Source organism: Polyodon spathula, chromosome 2 (genome assembly GCF_017654505.1).
Source record: "Polyodon spathula isolate WHYD16114869_AA chromosome 2, ASM1765450v1, whole genome shotgun sequence".
Classification (NCBI taxonomy): domain Eukaryota; kingdom Metazoa; phylum Chordata; class Actinopteri; order Acipenseriformes; family Polyodontidae; genus Polyodon; species Polyodon spathula.
In genome coordinates, this window is record NC_054535.1 from 51,474,779 (window position 1) to 51,499,492 (window position 24,714).

Consider the following 24,714-nt stretch of genomic DNA (forward strand, 5'->3'; position numbering starts at 1 on the left):
TAAACATACCCTTTTGATTTTGTGCTGGATCGGGGCCTGTACTCATAAGACTCATCCTCAGTTCCGTTCTGACGTTTGTACCAGTCAAACAAGGTGCGGAGTAGAGAAGGGAGACAGTGTTCTGCTATTGAGCTCATAGAGCTTATTAACTGGAAAACATGAAATACAAAAATATGTTACAAAATCATTTCATGAAGGGATCTGAGCTTTTCAAACATATTTGTGACAATTTAGAGTCCTCTAAATGTATACGTGTAGTATGTTAAACTTAAGCATTAAATCAAGCAGCACTTATTTTGTTGTATCGGTAATTAATGACGCAGTAATAATATATTTTAAGCTTATCCGAGTACAGTATTTTGGTCGAGAGCTAAGGCAAGCTGTTATGTTATTAATGTATAGTCTTAAGAAGATACATTAAAGCAAGGACATATTGCACCCAGCCTTGTGTTACTGGAACTGAATTATAAGCTTCTGTTTTTGTTTTGGTGTACAGAAATGTGTGGAACTGCACAGCAAACGTGCCTAAACACAAACAATTTATAGGTCTCATTCTGAATGCATGAACTGTTAGGGAACTGACTTGCTCCACAGCGGCTGCCATTTTATTCACAGAAATGGGTCCAAACTCCATCAATATAACAAATTAGAAACATTGCTGGCTGTAACAATGGTTCAGGGCACCTCAGGGCTAGAGTCAGTGGATGGGCAACTGAATATCAAGGCTGTCCTCTCTGGGTAGCCAAGGCATGAGGTGTCCTTATAAAGGATAAACGTCTGAAACCTACTGTAGCACAAGTTATATGCAGATAAAAAAATAGGTCTCCAGAAGGGACATTGAAAAAGTCAAGACGACAACTGTTTAAGATGAGGCACTACTGTATGATTCAACGTGGATGAGTGTTATTGATGCTGCAGTCAAACAATGGGAACACAGACCCTGGGGTCTAAAAACCGCAAAATCAGGATGCAATATATATTAAAAGACACAAGGACATATTCCTTAATGGAAATGATTCAGGGAAACCGATTTTAAAAGTTGCTGCTTACCTGTAAAAAAATTACTGAGGCAGCATTTTTTAAATGCTTTTGTATTTTTGTAAGACAAATCGAGTGCTATAGATTATAAATTGCCAGACTGCTGACTTTAAGAAAGGCAGTTATTGACTGTACAATAATTGGACAACAGAGTAGAAGGTAGATCTGCTGAATCAACTAACAAGCTGATCCTGGGACAAGACACGGCCATTCTTTCATCAATGTGTATCGAAGGTAGGAACATAAATACTACTGTACAGTTGTGAGTTACACAAGTATGTCAACAAGATGAAAACAACGCAAAAAGATTTAGAAGAGGCAGCACTAGTTTTCTTTTTGTAAATGACAGCACATCTTCCAACCCAAGCTGGCTGTCTTGTATGGCAGCTGTTTTGAGAGGAGAGCTAATCTCCAATTCAGTCTCTCAACACATAACAGAAGTAAATGGGTGAACTACATTTTTACATCATTTCCATTGACAGCCAACTGGAGTCGACTTGAGTGCGCTCGAATTGCTCTGAATTCTTCCAGAACTCGAGCTGATGGACAACTCGAGTTGGTGAAAAAGGAGGCATTTCCATGGTTTTCCAAGTTACCCGAGTTATCATGTGAGTTGGGCAGGAAATACTTGCGAGTTAAAGGTCAAGGTAATTTGCTGCAGACGGTATTACAGTCAAACTGTCAGTGATTTGAAAGATAAATCCAACTAGACATTCTTTTGCATTTGTTTGGAAATAATGTGTCAGATGTCAAAGTAGATATGAAAACAGCAGTGATGAAGCCAATTTACTTGAAAACATTAAAAGTAGACTGGAGATTTCCATCAAAGGATTTAAAAAATCTGGAATTGATCTGATGTGATCAGAAACTCAGAGGCACTGTAAACTGTGCCTGCTACTGTAGTAGGTCTGTTCTTTTTTATTTTAAGCATTTTTTGTGTTTTATTTTTTTTACAAGGGTTTAATTAAGTAACAGACAAAATTGCTTTTGCCAGTCTTGTTAGAAAGTCTGTAACAAAATGGTTGAGTGTTATATACGATATGTTGTAGATATTACTAAAGACACCCACCATGCAGGTATCACAAAGGCCATAATCAAAACAAAATGTTAAAATAAACTAGTTCTGCACTGTATAAAACAAAGCTGATTTTACCAGCGCTTCCTGTCTAACTGATTAGAAGGCCTTTTTTGTTCTCCAAGTTGCTGCAGTGACATTGTAGATGCTAGTATAACGAGTTACTGTAAATTATACTGTTTTAGCAGACAGATTTAATTAAGTAAGCATTTATTTGAATCTTTTTAGATGTACTGCATATTCAAACGTTTAAAAGTTGTACAGCCTTGCATGCTCCACACCCTGTTCAAAAAACCCTAAAATAAAACTGTAACCATATAGGCTTGCAACATGCCAACACCGACAACAAAAAAGTTACGCAGCAGCATGAGCAGTGAAAAAAAGATAAGCAAGCATGAATTCAGGTGAAGCTCCGGATCACTGAAAAACCTAAAGGCTTATTTCCTTTGTTGTTTTCAGCTGTTCTGATTACCATCACAGAAGGACAAGTCCTTGTGTTACCTCAGTCAGCTGTTTTCTCAAAGTCGAGAATCAGTACATGAAAAGGTTACTCCAAAATGTCAGAATGCAGTAAAAATTACGAGCAGCTACACTACATCAGCAGACAATCTGTTTCATGACAGGTTTCTCTTTACGACATCAATTAGGAAAACAACCCAAATGTACAAACCAAACCAAACCAACAGCACTATATTATTATTATTATTATTATTATTATTATTATTATTATGTAAACAGTGCAGAACAGTTTAATGCGGTTAGTGGCTTTTAGGCTATGCTTGCTGTGTTGTTTTGTCACAGCTTGATAACATCTTACCAGAACTATGCACTCCATGCACTATCAAACCTGAACTAGCCTGCCAGGATAGCAGCCTTTTTTTATTTTATTTTTTATACTTAAATAAAGCATTTGCTGAAATTACAGAATTACTTTTGATCTGATCATAAACATGTCATATTCAGATTTTTTTGTTTTCAATTAACATTTCTGGAGCAGTTTATACAATGTTGAATGCTTCAGTATTTAGCATATGCAAATACAAAAATTGCAACAAAGAATAAACCAAAAAGTGCCACAGATCAAATGTGCGTGTGCCATTCTATGTTAATCCCCAAACAAATTCAGCCACTAAACCAGCAATTCAGAAATGAATTAATCATTTTAAAAGCACAGGCATTACAAAATGACTCAGATTTATATGCAGCATGCAGTACTTGCTCTACCTGTGCTTTGCATTTTCAAAAGGCTGAACTGCTTGCTATCAGTATTCAGCGCCACTCCTGCGCCTCAATACAGAACACGCCCAAGAGCACAAGGGAGAATTGTGATGTAAGAAGAGCTTACAAGGATACATTTCAAACACCTCGTGTCAGCTCATCCATGTATTTCATGCACGTCACTGTCTTTTGTGAATGAACCACTGCATGATGCAGGCTCATTAAAATTGTATGAAGTAAAGTCTCTGAATGGATGAATGGCAAAACACTCACTGAACTGACAATGCCTTTTACTTTTTAAAATCTTTTTTTTTTTTTTTTTTTTTTTATTTGATAAAGATCGTCTTCAGGACATTTAAATCTTAGCGCAATATAATAAACCATTTGTAAAGTAGAAACATTAGGTTATTATCATAACCCTGGTTCCCCGAAATAAAAATCTAAACCATTACCGTACGGGTAATTTCCTCTTAAAACCCCCAGACCTGAACACTGATAGACCAAAGCTCACAGATCTCAGCATCAGTTTTCCTTCAGGCCTGCTGCAATCATGGACGCAGTGACCTTAGGTTGACCTTAGGTTAATGGTTACATTTCTGTTTCAGGGAACCAGGGTTATGATAATAACCTAACATTCCCTTTCAAGTACGAAATGTAACCATTACCATATGGGTGAGTGTACCAAAGCCATTGCAAGGGCAATATTGCAGAACGACTCGAATGCTACAAGAATAAGCACAGAGGCTGCCTTGTGCATTACCATATGGAATCCCAGCAACAAGTAGCTAGAATGAAAAAATTGAGGGAGTGTGTTGTAAGGGTCAACTGGGAAGTTGCACAAAACTCGCAGAAGCTGCGATTAGCCAGTGCCTGGTTGGCATGCTCCAGCCCCAGGCTGGAAGAGCATTTGCAGATCTTGTCCTCCATAGGCAGACTGGCCTTGCATGTCGCACAGGGATAGAACCCGATGCAAGAACTAAGCAATACAGTACATAGGTGCTGCCTCAATCTGCTTATAAATATTGACCGTGAGGGTCAAGTCCCATGCGGGACCGTTTGGTAGTGGACCAGTGACCTGAGCACCAGTCAGTAGCGGGCCCTGTAGGACTGGGTCGGTTTGGTTCCAGTTTAGTGACTTTAGCACCAGGTTGGTATGGTACTGGGTCAGTTCAGTACTGGTCGCTGAGCACTGGGTTAATACAATGGACAGTACCGGAGCAGTAACCTCAGTCCCGGTGCGGTACGGTTCCACCGATTCACAGTCACCACGGGTAGCAACGTACAGGGATATCCACCTGTAGAACACGCTGGCAAAACCACTCAGTCAATACCACACACGAGACTGAGGGAAGCCTGCTTGTTACAATGGTACTAACAGCCTTCATAATGGTGATGCTAAAGCTGTCACCAAAACAGCATCAAGATACCGTGGAAGAGATTGCAAGCAACCACAACTGAAGCAAGTGTCTTGGTCCTGCGCAGTGTTGCTGAAAAACACAAAGCTTTATCAACAAAACACAGTAATATAACAATAACATAAATAATATAAAATGTCTTTTATTTTAACTAAAAGCCAAAATGAGAAATAAAATATCCCCAGCCGGAGATATGCAGCCTGGGGGGAGAGCACAAAGTTGGCCGACTTATGTTGCTGCATCCCTGGGAAGGAGCGACTCAAGATGCTGGCTTCACACGGGGCACAAGGCCGCAGCGGGATGCAACAAGCAACAGCGTGTAGTGCACAATATACGCGTAACTAAAAAACTATTACAGCATTAATGTAATATCGCATGAATTAAGTGTAAAACTCATTTGTGAAAAATGATACAGTCAGAAGCAACAACTACTTCTTTGAAGCAGGCTATCCAAGCAGGTCAGTCTTAAAAGATAAAATGGCACCGAGATCTGTAAGCGCAGTTCTTTCATACCCTTGGGGGTGGGGCATAACTGTATCACAGGCTAGTTGAGAGGCTTTGGTATATCAATATATATCAATACGGATTTCTTCATCTGGTAAAATGGTTTAGAAGCAATAGATGGTAGATGGTCCAATTTTAGCTGATGAATGGACCTATGGAACTGAAACCTTGTATACAGTTAACATATAAAAAAAGAATACAAATGTAAAATAAGAAAATATCACTGATTAATAAATCCAGTCTTTCTTACCTGATCAAACTGTGTGTCTTCACCTCTTTGTAGAGACCTGGACAACGGCTTCTCCTAAAATTGTAATTAATAAAATGTTAAACTCTAATTTTTCTGACAGCAGACTAATGTACAAATACAAAATGTTATATGAATAAATTACCTGTGTATATTTACAATACAATGTGCCCAACAAGAAATAATTAAATTAAATCAATTTTAAAGAACGTAAAAAAAGCCATTTGATAACATGTATTACATAAATTGGTTACTTGTATATCTTTTTATAATTATTTACAATCCAACATTTTTTGTTAAATTGATGAACCAACTACTAAAATCACAAGGTGTCGATTGCAGGGTACCAGTGACTTAGTCTGCATCAAGTGGACTAAAAAGCAGTCTAGCAAATCCTGCAGATCTGTACTAAATTAGTCCTAATTTCAGTGTACCAAACAGCTAATCCTGAAAACTGGGTTTGCTGATGTAAACAAGTTAGACCGATAATGAGGGCTAACTCATAATAAGCTATTACAAATGTGGATGGAAATTCACAATTTAAAGTGTAAAGACAAACTCTGACATTTACGCGTACATTGTCATTACTAGCATTTCATAAAAAAAAAACAAAAAAAAAAACACATTGAAGATATTGAACCAGCAAAAAAATCAAAAATATGAAAAATTATGAACAAAATAAATAAATATATTAATGCTAAAATGATGAAAGCGTTTTTATTACATTAGGCGTGATTCGGGGAGTGGGAGAGTTAAGTAAAAGTACACCTATATTCATAAGAGAATAGTAGCCTATTACATGTCTTTTTATGCACATTCCGCACACAGATCATAACTGAATTTTAACTATGCCAGCAGCCTATTGCTGACACTGAACGTTATGTTCTAAATGTGTTGTTTATATTCAATACACATTACACTGACATTTCAGTTCAACTCGAATACATCAGACGTGCATGCTTTTTTTATTATTTAAATACACAGTGTCTTATTGTGGAGCACTTTATTAAAGTTTGTACTATATTTAATGAAAAAAACTAAACCAAATCTCTGCAGAACACTTTGTTCCTGAACCATAACAAATTAGACAAAAAAGGAAAAGGGGGTCACATTGCTATAGTTTATTTAAACTATCATATACATTTGCTGTCTACCTAAGAAAACGAATAATTGCTAAATACAGTGTATCAACAGTACATTAAGGTACATTATATCATTACATACTGCAATTGTTCATTTTATTAAGAATAGTTCTGTGACTCGGCAAACGAACCTTACTAAAACAAAGGGTTCATTTTTCACTTCACTAGTTTTTAGACATCAATTCAGAAAATAATGGCGCTCTCTTCGTGTTAAAATGTGCTGTACAAATGTAGAATGAGCAGGCAGGTGTACTAAGTTACAGTGGCTTACGAAAGTATTGACCCCCCTTAGCATTTTTCCTATTTTGTTGCCTTACAACCTGGAATTAAAATTGATTTTTACTTGGACGTAATGGACATAGTCAAAATTGGTGAAGTGAAATGAAAAAAATAACTTGTTTAAAAAAATTCTAAAAAATAAATAACGGAAAAGTGGTGCGTGCACATGTATTCACCCCCTTTGCTATTAAGCCTCTAAATAAGATCTGGTGCAACTAATTACCTTCAGAAGTCACATAGTTATATAAATAAAGTCCACCTGTGTGCAATCTAAGTGTCACATGATCTGTCACATGATCTCAGTATATATACACCTGTTCTGAAAGGCCCCAGAGTCTGCAACACCATTAAGCAAGGGGCACCACCAAGCAAGCGGCACCATGAAGACCAAGGAGCTCTCCAAACAGGTCAGGGACAAAGTTGTGGAGAAGTACAGATCAGGGTTGGGTTATAAAAAAATATCCGAAACTTTGAACATCCCACGGAGCACCATTAAAGCCATTATTAAAAAATGGAAAGAATATGGCACCACAACAAACCTGGCAAGAGAGGGCCGCCCATCAAAACTCATGGACCAGGCAAGGAGGGCATTAATCAGAGAGGCAACAACGACACCAAAGATAACCCTGAAGGAGCTGCAAAGCTCCACAGCGGAGATTGGAGTATCTGTCCATAGGACCACTTTAAGCCGTACACTCCACACAGCTGGCCTTTACGGAAGAGGGGCCAGAAAAAAGCCATTGCTTAAAGAAAAAAATAAGCAAACACGTTTGGTGTTCGCCAAAAGGCATGTGGGAGACTCCCCAAACATATGGAAAAAGGTACTCTGGTCAGATTAAAATTGAGCTTTTTGGCCATCAAGGAAAACGCTATGTCTGGCGCAAACCCAACACCTCTCATCACCCCGAGAACACCATCCCCTCATTGAAGCATGGTGGTGGCAGCATCATGCTGTGGGGATGTTTTTCATCGGCAGGGACTGGGAAACTGGTCAGAATTGAAGGAATGATGGATGGTGCTAAATACAGGGAAATTCTTGAGGGAAACCTGTTTCAGTCTTCCAGCGATTTGAGACTGGGACAGAGGTTCACCTTCCAGCAGGACAATGACCCTAAGCATACTGCTAAAGCAACACTCGAGTGGTTTAAGGGGAAGCATTTAAATGTCTTGGAATGGCCTAGTCAAAGCCCAGACCTCAATCCAACTGAGAATCTGTGGTATGACTTAAAGATTGCTGTACACCAGCGGAATCCATCCAACTTGAAGGAGCTGGAGCAGTTTTGCCTTGAAGAATGGGCAAAAATCCCAGTGGCTAGATGTGCCAAACTTATAGATACATACCCCAAGAGACTTGCAGCTGTAATTGCTGCAAAAGGTGGCTCTACAAAGTATTGACTTTGGGGGGGATGAATACTTAAGCACGCTCAAGTTTTCTGTTTTTTTGTCTTATTTCTTATTTGTTTCACAATAAAAAATATTTTGCATCTTCAAAGTGGTAGGCATGTTGTGTAAATCCTATGATACAAACCCCCAAAAAATCTATTTTAATTCCAGGTTGTAAGGCAACAAAATAGGAAAAATGCCAAGGGGGGGTCAATACTTTCGTAAGCCACTGTAGTCTTATACTTTGTAGTACTAAATTAGTCCTCCTGAACAGGATCATCTCGCGTCCGATTTGGTACGCTGTAATCAGGATCTTGTTTAGCCTGATTTAGTGGATAATCCACCTGTGGCTATTATCTTCTGGTACACTGCAATCGGGATTAACAAGGGTACTATCTTTAGTCTAAACAAGAGGATTAAACCTGCTTAATCCACTAGTTAGGTGCATCAAGTGGACTAACTTTGGTACGCTGCTTGCAATCGAGGCCTGCAGTCCGTTTATTACTCACCTTGCTGCATTTAAAATGATCAATTTCCATTAGTTTCTTTTACTCAAACTAATGTTTTTCATTGCCATTTAAAATAAACAAATACATAAATACTAATAATCTTTAATTAATTGCTAAATAAAACAAAACAAAACATTTACTGTGTAATGGTTATATCCTCCATAATTGTAAATGATATTGCTTAAAATAAATTCAATTATTGAAATAAAACAAAGCTACAATGTTAACAGCTTGATTCATGGGTTTGCAGCGATCCTGAATTTCTAAAGTAGTACGCGGTCGAAACTGACAGGTTTCATTTGTTGTTGTCTGTAGCAGAACTACTAGAAAGTGTACTTTGAGAAGTGAAAGTGTGTTTAGCACGCAGGTGATACAGCAGACTAGATGAACTTCTGGAATGCAGTACCGGAACTTACTTTGACAGTAGATACAAGTAACCCTCTTTCTAATCAATGAACCGTCAATTTTTATAAAATAAACTTCCCATTCATAAGTCCTTGAGTGCTTTGTTCTGTGACAAATTTTATATTCAAACGATGACTACACTCATTCAATCCTGGCATGCACTCATGTGTATTAAAATGAGGCCGCAGGAAATGAATCATGATATGCAAAGAGGGTCACGACAGAGGGGTGCGATTAACACGTGTTAAAAAAATTAACCTCCAAAAAAAGGAAAGCGTTATATTGCAGAAGTTAACTGTGATTAAATGACAGCCCTATGTTCTACAAAAGTTTTTATAACCAGAGCTTAATTACCTAAAAAACTATGTAGTAATGCTAGTTGAATTAGATGTTGTATCAGACAGCTATTTATTTAATCACAAAGACAATTTGGAAGATGTGCCGCGGCCTTATCACCCACATCCCATACTATTCTACCACCTGTCACAACAAAATCATTATCTACAGCGCATTTACCTCAGACAAAACAATTCATACTAAAAAGTGATATCTTACTTTCTAATCTTGTTTTCAAAACAGTACTGTGTATTGCAGTTTAAACCACAGCAGCTAAAGAACTTTTGGTATGTGACAAAAAGTGAAGAGTTAAAAACTCTTTAAATATATATATATATATATATATATATATATATATACTATATATTATTTATTATTATATATATATATATATATATATTATATCATAATCTAGATGACACCGTTACACGTTTTCAACAATCCCGTCACACTTTTGTTACGACATTCCTGTAAAGTAAGAATGCTTTCAAAAATAGACATGTTAATAGATTATTATTTATCAAATTAACAAAATGCAAAGTGACTGAACAGAAGAAAAATCTAAATCAAATCCATATTTGGTGTGACCAGCATTTGACTTCAAAACAGCATCAATTCTTCTAGGTACACTTGCACACAGTTTTTGAAGGAACTCGGCAGGTAGGTTGACCCAAACATCTTGGAGAACTAACCACAGTTCTTCTGTGGATTTAGGCAGCCTCAGTTGCTTCTCTCTCTTCATGTAATCCCAGACAGACTCGATGATGTTGAGATCAGGACTCTGTGGGGGCCATTCCATCACTTCCAGGACTCCTTGTTCTTCTTTATGCTGAAGATAGATCTTAATGACTTTCGCTGTATGTTTGGGGTCGTTGTCATGCTGCAGAATAAATTTGCGGCCAATCAGATACCTTCCTGATGGTACTACATGATGGATAAGCATCTGTCTGTACTTCTCAGCATTGAGGAGATCATTAATTCTGACCAAATCCCCAACTCCATTTGCAGAAATGCAGCCCCAAACTTGCACAGAACCTCCACCATGCTTCACTGTTGCCTGCAGACACTCCTTCGTGTACTGCTCTCCAGCCCTTCGGCGAACAAACTGCCTTCTGCTACAGCCAAATATTTCAAATTTTGACTCATCAGTCCAGAGCACCTGCTGCCATTTTTCTGCACCCCAGTTCCTGTGTTTTCGCGCATAGTTGAGTCGCGTGGCCTTGTTTCCACGTCGGAGGTATGGCTTTTTGGCCACAAGTCTTCCATGAAGGCCACATCTGACCACACTTCTCTGGACAGTAGATGGGTGTACCAGGGTCTCACTGTTTTCTGCCAATTCTGAGCTGATGGCATTGCTGGACATCTTCCAATTGCGAAGGGAAGTAAGCATGATGTGTCTTTCATCTGCTGCAGTAAGTTTCCTTGGCCGACCACTGCGTCTACGGTCCTCAACGTTGCCTGTTTCTTTGTGCTTCTTCAAAAGAGCTTGGACAGCACATCTGGAAACCCCTGTCTGCCTTGAAATTTCTGCCTGGGAGAGACCTTGCTGATGCAGTGTAACTACCTTGTGTCTTGTTGCTGTGCTCAGTCTTGCCATGGTGTATGACTTTTGACAGTAAACTGTCTTCAGCAACCTCACCTTGTTCCTCACCCAGTTTTATTCCTCCTACACAGCTGTTTCTGTTTCAGTTAATGATTGTGTTTCAACCTACATAGTGAATTGATGATCATTAGCACCTGTTTGGTATAATTGTTTAATCATACACCTTACTATTTGCCTACAAAATTCCTGACTTTGTGCAAGTGTACCTAGAAGAACTGATGCTGTTTTGAAGGCAAAGGGTGGTCACACCAAATATGGATTTGATTTAGATTTTTCTTCCGTTCACTCGCTTTGCATTTTGTTAATTGATAAATATAATCTATTAACCTGTCTAGTTTTGAAAGCATTCTTACTGATGTGTGTGTCTATATATATATATATATATATATATATATATATATACATACATACATATATACACATATATATATATATATACACATAGATATATATACATACATACACACACACACACACACACACACACACACACAGAGTGCACAAAACATTAGGAACACCTTCCTAATATTGAGTTGCACCCCGTTTTGCCCTCAGAACAGCCTCAATTCTTCGGACCATGGACTCTACAAGGTGTCGAAAGCGTTCCACAGGGATGCTGGCCCATGTTGACTCCAATGCTTCCCACAGTTGTGTCAAGTTGGCTGGTAGTGGATCTCTACTCCGAATAGCTCGTTCCATCTCATCCCACAGATGGGCAATAGGATTGAGATCTGGTGACTGGGCAGGCCACTGCAGTAAGCTGAATTCACTGTCATGTTCGTGGAACCAGTCCTGGACAATACAAGCCTTGTGGCATGGGGAATTATCCTACTGAGAAAATCCATTAGCAGATGGAAACACTGCTGCCATGAAGGGATGCACCTGATTGGCAATGATGTTCAGATATCCTGTGGCATTCAAACATTGCTCCCTTTTATCAAGGGGCCCTAAGTGTGCCATGAAAACACACCCCACACCATCACACCACCACCAGCCTGCAATGCTGACACGCAGCATGATGTATGCATGTACTCATGTGGTTTTCTCCATACCCTAGTCCTCCCATTAGCGTGAAACAGCAGGAACCGGGATTCATCAAACAAGGCAATGTTTTTCCAATCATCCAGTCTCCAGTGTTTTCGTTAATTAGCCTACTACAACCACAGTTTCTTGTGTTTTGCTGAAAGAAGTGGAACTCTGTTAGGTCATCGGCTGCCATACCCCATTCATGTCAAGGTACGACGAGTTGTGCATTCTTTTATGGGTCTTTCTGCACCAATGTTGTACTGGACTGTCAGTTGACTAGCTGTAGCCTGTCTGTTGCTCTACACAATTCGTGTCAGCCTCCTTTGGCCTCTTTCATCAATGAGCCATTTTTAACCACTGGCCTGCCATTGGCTGGATGTCCTTTGGGTGGAGGACCATCCATGATACACATGGGAAACTGCCAAGCGTGAAAACCCAACAGCATTGTAGTTCTTGACACAATCAAACCCGTTGCAGCGCCTGGCACCTACTACCATACCCCATTCAAAAAGGCACTTAAATCTTTTGTCTTGCCCATTTACCCTCTGAATGGCACACATACACAATCATTGTCTCAATTGTGTCAAGGCTTAAAAATCCTTCTTTAACCTGTCTCCCCTTTATCTACACTGATTGAAGTGGATTTAAAAGGTTACATCAATAAGGGATCATAGCTTTCACCTCGATTCACCTTGTCAGTCTATTTCATGGAAAGAGTAGGTGTTCCTAATGTTTTGTACACTCAGTGTGTGTGTGTGTATATATTATTTTTATATATTTGTTGTTGTTTAAAAAGGACTGTATAGATGACATCATCATCAGCCAATCAGATTCAACTAACTATCTCACTCCACTGGTATAATGTAGTTTACCTGTTAAATACATTTTGCTGTTATGTAAATAGCAAGCTACAAAGAAAGAATGTATAAAAAAAAAAAAAAAAAAAAAAGTGGAATTGAACCATTCCGCGACTGAAAATAAGATTTTCGTACAAAATCATTCAAGTGTTACATACTGTACATACATAAAGACAAACGGACAAGCATCCACTTTATCCTCGCATTCTGAAAGACACAGTCTCTCTTCTTATTTTTTTGATTTAGTAGACGCCAATTGTTTTTATTATTTTCTCCCCAATTTGGAATAGTCAATTATTTACAGGCTCGGCTCACTGCTACTACCCCCACACTGACTCGGGAGCAGCGAAGACAAACACACGCTGTACTCAGAAGTGTGTGCCGTCAGCCGACTGCTTCTTTCACACACTGCAGATTCACCTCGGAGGTACAGCGTCGGAGGTCAACGCAGCTCTGGGCAGCTTACAGGCAAGCCTGCAGGCGCTTGACCAGACCACAGGGGTTGCTGGTGCGTGGTGAGCCGAGGACACCCTGGCCAACGAAATCTTCATACATTAAAAAAATTACAATTTGATTCTGGGTTTGACTTTTTGAAGTTAATAGTTACTTACATTATTAAATGTTATAAAATTAGGACAGGTACGTGGCGGAGGAATTTGAATCAAAGGTGGTGTGTCTGTTGAGAGGTTGGGATTAATGTATGGTAATAGAAGGGCCATTCCATGCTAAGAGAGTACATTCTGCCTTACTGATACAACTGATAAAATATGTTTATATATATATATGCCCCTGTAAAAACAAACGTATACATATAACTGTTAAACCTTACAGATTTACTAAATTTAGTATTACAGAAAATCTAATCTAAAAATCAGTTATGCACATGCATTTTAAGTACGTCAAGCATTTTTTTATAGTAGTAAATGGGGCATTCAATTAACATTGTACAAAATCCTGTTTCTCTTGATGGATAACAACTTCTATGCAATAAAGTGAATCATTTTGTGTCTTTGTTTTGGTGTTTGTTGTCCACATTTTTTTTCAATAACAATTCTGTCCTGAAAATGTGTATTTTGTATGTTAACGATGTCAGTCAAGAATATTACATACGTTACCAGACAATATAATCATTATTTACAGACATTAATGAATTTGACATTAGTATCATACGAACGTCTGTCTTTAGACTCAAGTTTTGCAGTGCTGAGTTGCGTTGTGCCTCCCTGTTTTTTTTATTTTTATTACTGGTCAAACTTTTCAATAGCACTGTCTGTCCAAAACAAATAACATATGTAACAACATTTAGATCCTGTGCCTTTACTGAACACAGAGTTGGAAGATTCCAAAAGCCACATGCATTACTTACTTATACAATAGGATGTGTGACATCATAAAACATGTACTTTGTCTTTCACAAGGCACTAAGAAGCTGGAAGGTATGTTGTCTGTCCAAGAATTCACAGAACTTATAAATGTTACACACAAGTCATAAACTTGATAGATAACATGTTGTAAGTTACTCTGCAGCTGAGGCACAGTTCACAAGCCCTAGTCTGTAGTCGCCTTGGATAAAGGTGTCTGCTAAATAGACAAATATTATTATTATTATTATTATTATTATTATTATTATTATTATTATTATTAATAGACTGTATAGATGTATCTGTTACCCTTAAATCCCGGGATCCCATATTACTAAAAAATCGTTCTTGCTTCTTCTGTTCTTCGTGACTCGTTGCGAAGTTTACCCCCACAGCAGGAAGGAGACTTATTTATTTCATATCGTTGAACTCTGCCAGATACGTAGAGCTACTGATTTTACACGATGGCGGAATCGCAGAATTGGGCATTGGGAATGGAATTAAGCATTTTGGGAATAGAATTTTGCAGTGTTGCGTTTTCTCCTCACAACTCCGGTGTTCTGTGTTTTTTTTTTAGTTTTTTGTACTACACCCAGCCAAGTTGAGTTAATTCATCATGTGGCCTCTCACATGCCTCTGCTGAAACTCAACATGGCGTCTGCAAAACTTAGACCCAAGATACTGCGCTCAAGACATGGCTTTCCCGAACAAGCAAGCAAAATTAATTGCCTCTTTCATTATTATCAAAATATAAATAAACAATACACGCACCTTACGTAAACAGTTGTAGCAACACATGGGAACATGTAACACAATAAAATAAAAATGTCCTTATCTACCCTTTAAGGAACTGGTGTGCTGGCTGGGTGAAACAGGGTGTTCTTTCACTGCGGTCGGGGTTGAAGTAGCTGTTCAGTTTTCTGAAACTTCAGTGAATGTTTGAATGCGTTGGCTTTGAATTGCTGCGTCATTGCTGTATTGCTCCCCTAAGTGCTTGGTAACTGTGAATTACATCAACAACTTTGCTGTATGCTTGATGAACACGAATTTCACTGCTTTCAAACCATTTGATTAAATAAACAAGCTCTTTTCCATACCAGGCAACTCATTAAAAGCTGCTGTGTTTGGGGTAATTTCGATTTCCTGTCACAAAAGTCAGGTAAAACTTAAGGTACTGTGCATGGTATTCAGTGGCGGCATACCAGCTCCCCCATCTCGTTTTAACTGGTTCAGGCGGCAGTTTAGCAGGAAGATCTGAACCCAGAGCTTGGACGATGCTTTGCAGATGCTGTTAAAACGTAACTTTCTGCTCGGAGAGCGTTTGAAAACTTTTTTGACGCTCGCAACGAGTTTGTCAACCTCTGCGAAATTGCTCATCCAAATATCACTGGCAAGGGCTACAATGTGCGCCTTACAGGTAAGATGAACAGAGTTAGGCAGTAATCCCTGAAGCACTTGACTGCATGCCTTGGACATGGAAAAAACAGAACACAAATCAAGGTGTTGAGCTAATTTCACGATTTCCTCACAGTACCCGAAATCGCGATTTTCTAAAGGGCCCTATTTATGTGTAACCCCACCCAAGGGGGCTGCCACACACCTTGTGCTCCTCGTCCGCTCCACACAGTGCCTCAGCCTGAGCCCCAGCCTGAGACAGTGATAGAAAAACTGCTGAAAATACGGCACTAGAAAGATACAGATTCAGCATTTTGAAACAGAAAGAACTACGGCTTGAAGTTTTAGGTTGTGACCGTGTTTTGAATCGATTCAATATCTTAATTAAAATGTTAATTACTAAACAAAGTCCCTTCTTTTAACCTTGATGTCCTGATTGACTTGCTGATTCTGTTTCACCTTCTTCGTTATTCAAACACAAGAGCAAGCAATGACATTAATCACTTCCCCCAGATGCTACTTTAACTTGCATATCGTTCTCGCACTTGCCTGGGAACTAGGTAGCTTCCAATGTGTCCATTTCGTGTTGTGTTGTTCTTTCCCACTAATTTAACAGAATGTTCTCATTATTAGGTTGTAGCGGCTTAAGACTTAAAAGGAAAATAAACACTGAAAAATTCAAGACATACTTATAAGAGTATGAAAACAATGTACAAAGTAATTGAAAAATATCTTATGCTTATGCTTGCATTGATTTAAGGATGCAATGAATCAACACGTACCTGCAGGCAGACACACATGCATTGAAATCTGCAAAGGATTTAAAACATTTTTGTGTGACCTGAGACAGGCAAGCATTCATTACTTTCACAAAATAATTTGTTTTGTCAATGCATTATCTAAATTAATGTTATTAAACTACATAATTCTTTTTGTTCATGTTACATCTTCTGACTTTTACTGTGTATGTAAAACAGACAATTACAGGAAAGCATGTCAGAGATTAATCAGTTATGGGCCCTCTTTAAAGAGACCACCTGTGTTAAGAGGCCACTAATCGGACCCTTGAGTGGTCACTTAATACAGGTTTGACTGTATATGATCGCTAGTTGCGATCACTTGAACTTCCTCTGCTGGCACGTGTGATCAAGCAAGTTTTTCTGGGCACTGACATGCAATTGAATATGCTAACGCAATTTTTTTTCGACTTTATGAAGAAAAATTTGTTAATTATATAGGGTGATGCAAAACTTTTGGCTATTGCTGCAAAGTTGAAGATTGTACAGACAATCAGAATGGCAGTTATCGACACACTCATTCAGTGACAATGGTCACCAATAGTATCATTTGTCCAATAATACTTGGACTAGTTCTGCACTCTCTCTTGGGTTTAAAAACCACTCTCAATCAAGTAAAATCATCAGGGGAGGCTAATAAAAGTGTTCCACACCTCTAACAGTATGAACAATGCTTACTGTACAGACTCAAGTTGTGATAAAGCAGATACAGCAGGGCCCTGCACAAATTTCTAACCCTGCAATGCAATGTGTGAAGACCAGTAATTCTAAATATTAAAAAAAAAAAAAACGATCTACTGTAATATACTTAACTATTTACTATTCAATAGACCCCTTTAACTTTCAAAACAAGCTGAGAAAGTACAGTAAAGAGTAGTATAAATAAACAAATATACAAATGCAATGTTTAGAGTTCCTTTCACATTTTTGGTTCAGTGATTTGATTATTTCCCAGTTTGGGACTGTGGGATTCAGTGACCGTGGGAGCCCTGAACTAAACGGTGCATGAATTTTAGAAAACGTTGGCTTATTAGAGCATGTCTGAGATTATAGGCTGCAGGCCTAACAAATATTTGTACTTATCAATATGGCACCAGGCCCTTGATTAGTTTAAACACAAATAAACATTATGTATGCTGGTATTAATCCAGAACAAATAATCAACAAAGGGATTTTTTTTTTTTTTTTTTTTTTTTTTTAAAGAATCACAATTTACAGCATCCCACGCTTTTGAGGCTACACAAACAATGTGTTCATTAAAGAAATTACCAGTCCATGTGACAGCATTTTCATGTCTAATAATAATAATAATAATAATAATAATTATTATTTTAAAAAAATTCCAGCTTTACCAAACTTTTTAGATTGCTGGTAAAGATATCAAGGAACAAAAACTTCTGAACAATAAGGAAACGTTATAAAATGTTAAGTGGGCTTATGGAAATATGTTAGCTGGCACTGTCCTCTCTGCTTAATTAACAGAAGGGGGTGCATGAATGTTTAACTCATTTGGTTTTTAAACAATGAAGGTCAGTGAAATTAGTCCTAATACCACCAGCCAAGCAATAATCTTCAATTAGGCAACTGACTTCTACGTGCAATGTCCCTGAGTGACCTCTAACTGCATCTCCCAGCTGCTGTGCCAAGGCATTTCAGAGAAACAACCTGAGAAATAGATTAGGAACAAGCAGTCCGAGTCAAACATGCAGCACACTTTCACTAAAATCTGATTATCAGAATGTACATCTGATCATATTATATATATATATATATACACAAACATATATATATATATATATATATATATATATATATATATATATATATATATATATATATATATATATATATATTATATATATATATATATATATATATCTCCACGAACGGATCCAAACCCCATCAAAATGCAAGGCAGGCAAGACAAGGCAATTCAGAGAAGCAGAATGTATACTGCACTTTACGCAATTTTTGTCCATTATCATATTAATATCAGGAATAAAAAAAGAACAAGTACAGTAGTGTGTTTTGACACATTCTTGAACACAAAAACACCTTTGTTCTTTTATACCTGCTATGCTATATGATGTAATGTATATTTGTTGGTCTTGATGAAACCATGATGGCATACTATTTCACATTTTGTGAAATTTTGGCAGCAGTTGAATTCATTTTGTTTCAATTATTTTTGAGCCCATTAGTTTTAACTGAATTTAAAAGGCCTATAGAAAGCCTTTTTTCATTGTCATTATTAATAATAGTTCACAATAGTGGTACCAAGCAGTAGTTGCACTTTGCCTTGTGTTGTTTTTCATTTGTATATACTGGACACCTACAGTAAGATGGATGTGACTAATTTTGATAATTTTTAAAATCACCTTATTTTATAACATGCCTCATACAGCACAGTACTCAGAAGACAAGGAAAGAGCACCACTGTACACTTTTCACTGATTGACTGCTCCTCCCTGCATTTCCTTTATTGCAAAGTCTCAATTACTGTTGAATTATATAACTCCTAACTAGTCCTTACAAACAGGGCTCTGTTATAGTTTACCCAGCTTCAATACATTGAACAGAACATGTCACTTCAACCTAAATAATGAAGCCCCTATGCCTCAAGACTAGAGGTGGTTCTTTGATCTGAAGGCCAGAGAATCAATGAAAACACAGTTGGCCAGCATTCCAGGAAAACATGTAAGCCCTACTGGGAAAAAAAAAACAACACAAAACACAGTTCCACTATGTACACCCTCCGTTTCCTTCAATGAAAGTGCAATCCACTTTCTCGCTAGTTCTCTTCAAATCTCTCCAGTCTATCTAAAGGTAAGTTTATTTCCATTGGCTCACAATGTTATTTCTAATTTTGGCACTCTCTGCTGCTATCAAACAGACTGTGTTCATTCTGTCCGCACTGACTGAACTGCATACGTGAAACAGGAAACCCTGCCCTCTTGTTGATGAATGCAGTGCTTGGATAGGCAGATACACAAAGAGGTTATTAATATATGCATTAAAAGCTTTTATAGGAGTGTGGTTCAGTGTTTTTTTGTTTGTTTTTTTCACTTGTGTTCCTGGTATCACTTCAGTTTTCCCAGTTGCCCGGTCACTGACTTGGCTTTCTCAAATTACCATTTTTACAACAGAAACAGCAGTATGGCTCCTCACCAAAACAGTCCTGGCACATAATTGCACTTCTTAAACATTATCACTTTACTGCAGTTAGTTATCTCATTTAACACTTGACAGTTTGTCAGAATTATTTACAGTCACTTGATGTTCAGGGTAGCAAACAGAACAGTCTACAGACACTTACTGATGCTGTGGTACCAAGATATCTAGTAAGAAAAGTATTGTTAAACTTGCAGAATGAACACAGTACTGGTAATGTAGAGGTTCAGTGGAACTGGAAGTTGTGGGCTTCAGATGTCTACATTTAAACAGCTCACACACCGACTTTACTAAATGCATTTGTATTCCTGATTTAATTATTGGTCTCCTCTAAAATTTATGTAAAATAATACCATAATCAAGCAGTTTATCAGTAGTATCCTCCCAAAAAATGGAAAACTGTACTTTTTGGAGTAAAATTAACAGAATTTCTCTTCCAGTCATTTTGCATTATTTGACCTGCTCTAAAATATGTTTCTAGGGGGGCGTTCCGGTACAGTTTCCATATGTTTTTTAAACATTTACTATTTCCAGTGCAGTAAACAATGTTCACAGCCTGTGTGATTAAACCAGAACACGTTCTGAAATCAGTATCAATTAAAAAAAAAAAAACTGTATTATAAAAAGTAATTACTTCAGATTTGCCAAGTAAAGTTGGCTAAGATTTTGGGTTCATTTTCATTTTAAGACTAAGATTACCAGTAGGGGGGTATAGAAATTAATGCAAAACAAGCATTTCAAAAGTAGGCATACTACTGTAGCATGCTGCATTAGTGTGGCACTCACCAGAGGCTCTGCCATCACCACTTCAATCTTCTTTTCTGCCAGGATGGCAAACTCTGCAAAGAGGCTCTTGATGACATACTCTCCAGGCTTGAGCTCCGGGTCGACGGTGATGTTCGACATGATGACACTCCTCTTCTCCCAGGTGGAATTATAACTGGGAGAAACTCGACGTCTACTCAAGATGGTTACTGGGGCCGAGGCTAAAACACAAGGCAGAAAACAGTTACCTCAGACAGCACGGACAGTAAAACAAACATAAAAACTTCAAGACATTCAGTACAGAACAGACCATATTTGAAACCCTCTAAAGTGAATTCCCACATCACAGATCAAAACAAAAAAGGCAGTTAAAAAAAACAAAACACCTTATGAACTCATGCATAAATGACACATTGTTTTCAAACGTTACTACCCTTAGAGTGTGTGGTCAAGTATAGTTTGCTTCTGTTTACTGTAGGTATTAAAAATGACAATTGTAAAATCAGACAAAACATTTATGTCACCCTTTGACCTTTCAGCTGAAATTATTGTACCTGAGATTGGATTTGTAAAGAGAAGGGGATGCGGGGCAGCTATACTGTTGATTAACAAATCCACAGAAAACTGTTGATTCCTCAACAAAAAATTCAATTCAACAGAAAAGAGAATACCAATGTATTACACAACAATCATTTAAGTATAGTTAATTATAGTATTACACATTTAAAACGTAACATTTAGAAAAGGGCTTGCAATTTCAGTTTAGCATTTCATAGTTAAAAGTAATACAATTATACATCAATAATGCAAAACGTTTTCATAACTACAAATTCACTTCCACATAAACACCGGCCTTATTTTTATTTCACATATTTTCTGGAACAAGTACAGGTTCATCTTGTGCATTTCTTTCCTTTAACCATTGTTCAAACAAGCTTACACTTACATTTTTGCCTGAGTACGTCTCAAAAACCGATCGCTGGCAATGATATTTAGGTCTTTATCTGTTAGGTTTGGCAAAACTATCAATAACTTTACTCTCCCTGTTCATATTCCTTAGATTGTTGTTTTTTTATTTATCTAATGCCACTTTCATGTTCTAAATCTAAAACATAGTCCTCACTATTATCTTCATTTACAACAGACACTTTCACCTCTAAGAGGGGTTTCAAACTCAAACTTCGAGGAGCTCATAACATTCCCACAGTGTGTGAGACGAACAACGACAGTAACAAAACAGCAAAAAAACTAAATGCAAGTACCAAATGAACAAATAAACTGAATCTGGTTATCGAACAAGTATTAAAATAGAAGAAATGTTTTTAAAAGTGGCATAAACAACTCAGTGTTCAATTAGTAATAAAATAAAACCGACGGTTTAGTGAATTATTTTTAGATTCATAGTTGTTTATCCCTTACTTCTCGTATATCAACGTAATTACACTGAAAATATTCCAGGCTTAAGTGGCAAGCCTAAAACCACATTATTCACAATTTAGTTGCTGTGAAAAAAATGGCAGCAAACACATGTCCTCCAAGTCAAGTGCCATCACAATAAAACCTTTACTGACAATTGATTAGATCCAAGTGAGCAACACTGACAGTAAGGCTATCTGAATTTGTGCATGCCAGGTCAGTCTCATAAGAAAACCTAATTTAGTCAAGGACTAAGAATCAAGACAATTGTATTTTCAAGTACTGCGCAGACCCCTGTCCACTCCACAGCATACAACGTACAATTAAACACAATGACGGACTAGGGCTGAAGCAAACTACGCTTCTCTTCAGCAGCATCTTAGCACAATCTCAGCCTTAATAGCTTTTTTGCACAGTAAACTGAGTTTTAACAAAAAAAAAAGAAAAAAAAAAGAAAAGCCCCTGCTGCTATTTGGCAGCAATACCATTTGACTTTTTCATCTGCAGGTCAATTGCTGTATAAAGTCCAACAATATTGTAAAGCTGCAGTGTCAAAAATGCATGTTCGATTTTAGATTTAGAAACATGATTCCGGGGTGATAGTTATAATGCCATTTGGCCATCACTTTTATGAAGTTGAATCCATTCATTGAATCTCAGTAGGGAAAAACATGAGGGCATTGTAAGCTATCACCAAAAACTATGGAAGGCCGCAAAACAATATTGTTTTTCAAATAATGCAGTAACCCCTTCCTGCCACCAACAAAAGCGACACTGCTCAATCCAGACCTTCAATATACTGTACAGCTGCACTGTACTTCTTGTCTAGGTTTAAGTACAGAAATGTAAAAAGCTTGCTGCAGTAAGGGCAGTGCTATTTCATCAACACCCACATGTTTACCCCAGACTTACAACTACACTATAATAAGGCCATGTGCAAATAAAGCAATAAAAAGTCGACTAGCCATCGCAAGAAAGCTTGTACACTGCAGGCACAGAGTATGTTTTATCTGTCTTCCAATAAGTAAAACTTCCTTCTGTCAAAATATAATTTAAACTACTGGTGTGCATACAGACTTAATTGCTTTCCAATATTATAGCTGCTGCTGAATTGTTCTTTCAATTCGCTGCCTTCAGTTTAGTCCACAGCTTACAGTACGTCTGCTATGATCAGCATACATCATCCTCAATTGACAACTAAAGGTAGCGTTTGTGGTATTTATGAGTTATTTAGCATGCTTGTCATATTTTGTATCCTGTATATCTTATAAAATGATTCACTTACAGCTTCTTGAGGTTTCCAGTGAAGAATATTAATAATTTGTTGCTTTAAATATGATTAACAACATCATCAAATGTACATACCAATGTGTATAAACATGTAGGTAAGCAGTTTTATTCTTTTTACAGTTTTAAAAGATATATATATGTATATATAAAATTAAAAAACAACAGCAGCAACCCAGCCTCAGAGTGTTAGCGTACCCACATCCAGCATCAACATCCACGATAGTTTGTTTTTTAATAATACTTAATCATCTACAGAAAATCATACAATCATGTATAGTGGAATTCAATGCAAATACACTACATGGTAATAGGGATACAGCACTCTCTAGGGTCTCCCAGTTCCAAAACAGGGCAGGAATTGATTTACCTGACAGTAACAGCAAAATGCCGCAAGCTCCTCTTGATAACCGAAACGTTACCATACTTCCAACCTAGCATTTCTGTGCTATTCAGCACTCTTTCAGCTCTATAACCGACAAACAACAGAAAAGCCTATTGTATTTATATTTTACACATATGGAGTTACACATTAGCAGTTAGTAGTTTAAGTAGACCAGTGTGTGGTATGGTTAACAGACTACAGTAGATTATACTTGTATTACTAGATACAATATAGGACACTACTCTATGCATCAGATTTAGGGAATATATTTAGGTCCCTACCTACATACATACAGACAGCTTCATAACACTATTTACAGATTTGCATAAATCTCAATAAACAAAACATACACTGTAGTATAATGCCAATTATAAAATGTCATGGGAAAACTAAGCACTCTGATTGGTTGTTAATGATCACATATTGGAACTTTTTTCCATCAACGCATTCTTAAAAACTTCAATGAACTGCAGAAACATCAGCTTTTAAAAGTGAATTTCACCACCATTACAGATCACTTAAATACATACAGCTTTTCATAATTAATTTAACAGAATGTAGTGACTCAACGGCTCCAAAATCCAGGGTAGAGCGTGGTTACGCTGGACCTTAACAGAGACTGCATGTTTAACATAGACTGTTTTTTTATTGACTACAAGGAACACTCAGCAAGCAAGCCTGCCTGTCCCCGAGTCCAGCTGATGCACGGAGTCAGGAGAGCTGGAGGCAAAAATACAAGGTGGCTTGGTATTTAAAATTTAAAAGGTGCAGTGTTATTATTGTAGGGAAACAGTAATTTCAAATGTACATTCCAGTGTATATAAAACATGTAGGTAAGCATTTTTATTCTTACTTTTTCAACACAATCCACGCTGATGGTTAACAATGTCCCGTTTGTTTGTTTTGGGTTGGTGATCTTGTATTGTGTGCCACTTTGTGGGTTGTTTGGAGCAGGTGACCCCTGTGGTACAATAGGAAACGTCTGCTACTCAGTATTTTGCTGGTTGCTAGGGGCACGGAAAGCTGTTTGGTCAGTTGAGGAGACTAACAAAACAACATGTAGAATAATGTTTTTGAGCAGGCTGTGGGTTTAAATAGCA

General features: G+C 37.6%; 1 protein-coding gene across 9 annotated transcripts in view; it reads right to left on the bottom strand.

Annotated features, from left to right (window-relative positions):
- Positions 1-24,714, bottom strand: part of LOC121298019 (protein furry homolog-like) — a 195,206-nt gene that overhangs the window by 74,267 nt on the left and 96,225 nt on the right. For all 9 annotated transcript variants that reach the window (XM_041224779.1, XM_041224756.1, XM_041224747.1 and 6 more), the window contains 3 exons: positions 20,548-20,747; positions 5,501-5,554; positions 10-149 (listed from right to left, as the gene is read on the bottom strand). In XM_041224779.1, coding sequence (XP_041080713.1) covers positions 10-149; positions 5,501-5,554; positions 20,548-20,667 — 314 coding nt within the window. In that variant the 5' untranslated portion in view covers positions 20,668-20,747. The remainder of the gene's footprint in view (positions 1-9; positions 150-5,500; positions 5,555-20,547; positions 20,748-24,714) is intronic.